At 44.0% G+C, this 6,592-nt stretch overlaps 1 protein-coding gene across 1 annotated transcript in view; it reads left to right on the forward strand.

Annotated features, from left to right (window-relative positions):
• SP7 (Sp7 transcription factor) overlaps positions 1-6,069 on the forward strand; it is a 46,047-nt gene extending 39,978 nt beyond the window's left edge. The window contains exon 2 of the mRNA XM_081937654.1: positions 2,256-6,069. Coding sequence (XP_081793780.1) covers positions 2,289-3,536 — 1,248 coding nt within the window. The 5' untranslated portion in view covers positions 2,256-2,288 and the 3' untranslated portion in view covers positions 3,537-6,069. The remainder of the gene's footprint in view (positions 1-2,255) is intronic.
• The last annotated feature ends 523 nt before the right edge of the window (positions 6,070-6,592 follow it).

Below are 6,592 nucleotides of genomic sequence, written 5' to 3' on the forward strand. Positions count from 1 at the left end.
AGTTGCATGAATGAAATAATCATTGTAGATGAATTGCCAATCTGTAATTAAACATTTCTGAAAAACAAGATCATGTGTATTGGCTCTAACTCTTACCCTTTACTCTTACTCTTTTCAGAACATGTTCCTATATATTGCCATAAATTACCATGATGGTAATTTTCCTTGCTTGTAGAAGAAATTTTTGAATTTCACCTCTGGCTGTGATACCACAAGGTGAGATTTGTGAAACAGCTAGAGTGAAATGCAAAGCTACTTGAATTTCAAGTTTTTTCACATTTTTGTTCCTGGCTTTGAAACGGGTACCTTTTCCATGGTTTAAGATGAATTTTTCCAGTAAAAGAGCCAGTTTTTTGTATCTCAGTTATGTAGCCATAATGCAGGTTACCAAAGAATACAGGTTCTAAATTAACTAATTAACAGAATAACAGAGTTGGAAGGGACCTTGGAGGTCTTCTAGTCTAACCCCCTTCATAAGCAGGAGACCCCATATCATTCTGGATCAAGGGCTGTCCAATCTCTTCTTAAAAACCCCACAACTTCTGAAGGCAAGCTGTTCCACTGGCTCCACTTATCTGAAACTAATAAGAACAAATGTAAAATTGAGAACAGGTTTTATGTGGTATGCAATCATTAATTATATGAATGGGAATGATTTAAGAAGAACACATAACGTTCACTTTGGGATAGTTATATTACTTTGTGATCCTTATGCCATAGGGGAAAAAAGATCCCTAGGCAAATAAGGCTGGCAGCTCACCTGAGACAAGGTAATAAAGGACAACTATCACAAGTGCCCAAACTCTGTAGCTACTTTAACACACACACCCAAAAATCTTTTAAAAAAATGTCTGGACAGGCAGAAGAATAGAGTCATTTATTCTTTGGGATCCAATCCTATGGTTTTTATTTTAACTCAGTGATGGTGAACCTATGGTACGTGTGCCACAGGTGGCACGCTTAGCCATTTGTCAGGGTACGTGAGGCGCTGCCCTGTCAGCTGGCCAGCGCGCATGCGCGCGCTGGCCAGCTGAGTTCACCTTTTTAAAAGCCATTTTTTGCCTTCCCCAGGCTCCAGAGGCTTTATAGGAGCCTGGGGAGGGTGAAAAGAGCCTCCCCGCCCCCCCAGAGGCCCTCCGGAGGCTTCAGGGACCGTCCGGAGGCTTCCCTGACGCCTTCGGAGCGCTTAAAACCACCCTCCGAGCAAACCGGAAGTCACTTCCGGTTTGCTCGGAGGATCCTTTTGAGCGTTCCGAAGGCTTCAGGAAAGCTTCCGGATGGTCCCTGAAGCCTCCGGAGGGCCTCCGGGGGGGGAGGCTCTTTTCACCCTCCCCAGGCGCCTATAAAGCCTCTGGAGCCTGGGGAGGGCGGAAAAAGCATGTAAAAATGGGGGGGCACGTTGTGCACGCATGTGCATTGGGGGGGTCGGGCATTGCATTATGGGTGCGACCCCCCTGAGTCCCCCCCCTTGTGGCACGCGAGCCAAAAAAGGTTCGCCATCGCTGTTTTAACTGCTATATAGCCCCTGCTTAAGATAACTGCAGCTTCTCCCTTAAGATTGTTTGAAAAATGTGTTTTCCTTTTTTTGCAATGGCAAGACTTAAGGTGTTTTACATGAAACCTTGATCATTCCAAGATGCATTCACACACCCTACCTGTGAACTTCTTAGCAGTGGGAACCAGAGCAGATGGAAGTTCCCATTCAAGGTTTTCCCTATCTCTTTAACTATACAGGTAGTCCTTACCGTATGACCACACTTGGAACTTGAATTTCTGTTGCTAAGCCAGGCAATTGTTAAGTGAATCACCTCCAGTTTTATGACCTTTCCCCCCCCCCCATGATTGTTAAGTAAATCATTGCACTGCACTGTCAAGTGAATAAGTGTTGTTAAGTCAATTGTGTTGTTATTGAGCAAGTTCACCTTCTCCCATTGACTTTGCTTGTTGGGAGCTGGCTGGGAAGGTGGGAACTAGTCACATGACCCCGGGATATTGCAACCATAAATACATGCTCGTTGCCAAGTGCTCAAATTTTGATGATGTGACTGTGGGAATGCTGCGGTGGTTGTGTGAAGACCGGTCATAAGTCACTTTTTCAGTGTTGCTGTAACTTTGAACAGTCACTAAACAAATGATTGTAAGTTGAGAACTATCTCTACATGTGCCATAACAGTGCTGAGAATGTAATATGACAAGTTGTAATGGCAACTTACAAACTTTTTTTTTTGCTTTTTCTCTCTTTTCCCACCCCCTAGGAAGAAGTGCAGTATGGCTCCAGTTCCCTGGCTATGTTGATGGACACTTGGGATAAATTTGGAGATTGTAACCCAGTTCAAGAATCAACCTCTCCCAGAAACTCTGAGAACAATTTGGGAAGAAAACCTTACGTTTTGGGAGTAGAGTCTTTTGCTCCGAAACTCTGGAGCACTGAAGGCATGGGCGATTCCTATGCAGCCACTTTCCCCAATGGGAATGGATTGATGTCACCTTCAGCAAGCCCTCAGGCTTCCACCACTTACAGCAATGATTACAGTCCTTTCCCCCATTCCTTCTCAGCCTCACCCACAACTCAAGATCCTTCTTCGTTGCTGGTGCCTAAGGGGCATCTATCCCCTGATTGTCTCCCCAGTGTCTATACCTCCTTGGACATGGCACACCCTTATGGCTCCTGGTACAAAGCTGGCATCCACCCAGGCATCTCTACCAGCTCTAGCAACCCTACGTCGTCTTGGTGGGATATGCATTCCAACAGCAACTGGTTGAGCTCTCAGCCACAATCAGATGGACTCCAGGGTTCCTTACAGTCCATGCCGAGTCAGGCGCCCATCAGCCCCCAGCTACCCAGTTACACTTCTGAGTTCACAACTTTGAATCCTGCTCCTTATCCTGCGGTGGGCATTACTTCTTCATCACACCTTCTCCCTTCAGGACAACATGTGCTACCCCAAGAAATGTACAAACCCAAGCCAGTGGCCAATAACTCCCTGATGGAAGGTGGGATTGCCTTGAAGCCTGGAAGAGGGGGCTCCTTTGGCAGCACAACCGGCAGGTCCACTTGTGACTGCCCTAATTGCCAAGAACTAGAGCGGCTTGGGGCCTCGGCAGCCAGCCTGCGGAAGAAGCCTATCCACAGCTGCCATATCCCAGGCTGCGGGAAGGTCTACGGGAAAGCCTCGCACCTGAAAGCCCACCTGCGATGGCATACTGGGGAACGTCCTTTTGTATGCAACTGGCTCTTCTGCGGCAAGCGTTTTACGCGCTCGGATGAGCTGGAGCGCCACGTTCGCACCCATACCCGGGAGAAGAAATTTACCTGTTTACTCTGTAACAAGCGCTTCACTCGTAGCGACCACCTCAGCAAGCATCAGAAGACCCATAATGAAATGGGAGTGGGCAAACCGCCAGAAGGTGAAGCAGAGCGCGAAGAGGTTGCTACAGTGGCTAGTTCTCCCAGCGCTGCAGCCCTTCAAGATGGCCTGGCTGGAGAGGAAAAAGATGCCACCAGCCCTGAGCAAAGCAGTCTCCTGGAAATCTAACGGGTACTGCGTGTGCTCCAGCTTGCTTACTTCGTACCATCTTCACCATTCTTCTTTGAGTGCTTCCCGCTAAATAATTTATTTGTGGATGAAACACAACCGCTGTTGCCGTTAGCCGTTCCTCTAGCTAAGATTGTATCTTATGTAAAGCTTCCCTAACCCCAATCCAGAAGCCGAATTCAGCTGGGACCTCAGAAGGTCTATGACTTTGTGGCTAAAGAATCGGAGGCAAAATCTGAAGCTACATCCTCTATTGTTCCTTAAGCTGTTAAAACCAAAATAGCTTCCCTGCGGAGGTCTCTATGTGATCACTTGGATAATGGCCAAAACGTTGAACTCGTAATATCATGCGTAGGACTAGCCAAGTAGCAGGCTGGGCTGGACTGAAATAAATTTTTCTCAGGGTATGTATAGGAATCACTTTCCATCTTATGTAAACCCAACTGAGCATATGATTCTGAGCACCTCTCCTAACCTCTAGCACCCATAGGTGATGGGAAAACACAAGGACCTTCTTTGAGATTAGAACACTGTATCGGCACCATTGAGCGTGCCCTTGTTCCCAGACACTAGTGCAACCTCTTACTCAGAAGATAATAGTCAAATAGTCATCTCACAGTAAGATGGGCGACAAACAAATTTGATAAGTACATAAATTAATAAGTTGGTTAGCTTCAGATGCTGAAGGAGTGCTTATTATAGCTTTAAGAGCTGCAAGGGAAAAAACATTGAGCAAGGAATGGCTCTTCAGGCGACTGATAGCATTGATGAGAAGCCACAGCTGGTAAAACTGTGCCTATTTGTCAAGCTCTTTAAGATTTGTAAGCCCTGGCAGGATCCAGATATGGAATTTTATTACTAAGCCTCCACCCTTTCTTTAAATAAACTTGGAAGCTACTGGTTAGAAATTGTTGCTTCAGTAAATATAAAGGGAACTTTTGCTATTAAAATCCCATCCTATTTAAAATTAAAAGTCTTGGTTTTGGGCAGTAGGAGGCCTTAGGTAATAATTCCGGAAGGACAAATTAGCAGCCAATTATACAGCCATCACTCTTTCATCAGTATAAACTGGGATTCTATTCTCCCTTGAGTTCTGTCCATGTTTTTTTTTGATGCAAGATCACCAAGGATTGTGCAATTGATTGGGTCATGCAGTGATCACTTCAAAGAAGATTTTGGCATTTCGCAGGTAGAATTTCTGCCTGTTCCCCTGGTTTTGTATGAATGTCACATATGATGGCAAGAGCTAATTTGGGCCTTATTTTAAATATTAGGGACATGACTTATACAGTACAAATGGACTGTTCCACAGAAGTGCGGAAATAGAGAAATTTAAGTGTTCCTTACCAAGGTAAAGGAAGTTGAAGAGGAACACCAATAATTTCAAAGGAGAAATAAGAAGAATAGCTCACAAGATGCCCCATATAGGTGCTGCAAGGCTGTTTTGAACCTTTCTCTTCCCATATATTTAATCTAGAAATATATTTATCCTTAAATTATGATGGAAAAATAAATAGAAGTGAGGAGGTGGCTGGATTCTCCAAAAAGCCTCTTAACCCAAGGCATCTATTTTCTGATCAGAATTGTCTCTCTGTCAATTGGGAAAGGGCTTTCCTTGTGCAAAACAGTGCCATCTGCAACTTGCTTTGTTCTTTTTAGTTGTAGTTTCATATTTCGGGGGAGAAGTTGAATATTTATAATCTAAAATGCTTTTTGTTTTAAGTTCTGTTCATTTTTTATTAAAAAAAAGATTCAGGTGGATTTGGAAGCTTGTTAATATTGGATATTTTGAGAAGCAAATTCTCAATATTTGAGTGTTCTAATTTTTGGTAGGGAACTACTTGGTTTAGCAAACCAACTAGCAACAGCTTAAGCGTTAGAAGGAAATCCCTGGCACAACCCTCTATTGTTTTGGGGCATTATTCCTTTTCAAGAGTCTAATGCCTGTGGACCTATGTGGTTAAATGCTTCCCATGTTGCTTTGATCTGTTTGCTTTTCAGCTCAGGCCAAGGCCACTGGATAGAAGACGAAAACTCACAGGGTTAATTACCAACAAGAGATCATTGCTAGAAAAAAATATTATTGTGTCCAGTTCTCCCCTTCCATCTTGCAGTATTTAAGCACACTATTTCTACTGAGTTTCTGTGTGCTGCCCCTCCCCCCCTTCCAACATCATTAATTGGCTTCTCAAAGGAAACCTCAAATGTGATTAACTCATAACATGGAGAAACTCTAAAGATTTTGAGAGAGGGGAGTTACTATTAACTAGTTAATACAAAATGTAGTGGAGTACATTGCTTCAAAGGGTGCAAATCATCACTCTCTGTTGTTTGCCTGCTCAGGCAGCTCATGTGGAAGCTCATTTTTGCTTTGGATTTTGCTTATTTTTAATTTAAAAATAAATATATAAGCTATGTTTGGGGGGGGAGAATGCTGAAAGAAACTGGATCCTTATGTATGGAAGTACAATCCAATCTGGTGCTACTGTACCACATTTCTAATAAAGTGGCACTTTTACTGCCTGCAAAGTCATTGTTTTTCTGGAGCCTTTGTAGCTGCTCACAAGCATGCAAGCTGGGGGAAACCTGGGATCTATATCAATCCCCCGTTACCCAATATTCAAATACACTCACATTTCCCTTCCACAACTCACGAGAATAGCAGGAGTCAAAAAGTGTGTAAGAGTGAAATATCTCCTCCTCCTTCTGCAATGCCCAGTCCATCCATCTGGAGCAGGGTTTCTCAAACTTCACAACTTTTAAGTCTGTGTGGATTTCAACTCCCAGAATTCTCCAGCCTGGACTTAAAAGTTCTCAAAGATTGAGATATGCTGATCCCTGCCTACTTGAGAGGGACGTGGTGGCTCAGTGGCTAAGACTCTAAGCTTGTCGATCAGAAAGGTCGGCAGTTTGACGGTTCGAATCCCTAGCGCCACATAACAGAGTGAGCTCTCATTACTTGTCCCAGCTTCTGCCAACCTAGCAGTTCGAAAGCATGTTAAAAATGCAAGTAGAAAAATAGGGACCACCTTTGGTGGGAAGGTAACAACGTTCCG

The sequence above is a fragment of the Natrix helvetica genome (genome assembly GCF_964273705.1).
Source record: "Natrix helvetica genome assembly, chromosome: 1".
Classification (NCBI taxonomy): domain Eukaryota; kingdom Metazoa; phylum Chordata; class Lepidosauria; order Squamata; family Natricidae; genus Natrix; species Natrix helvetica.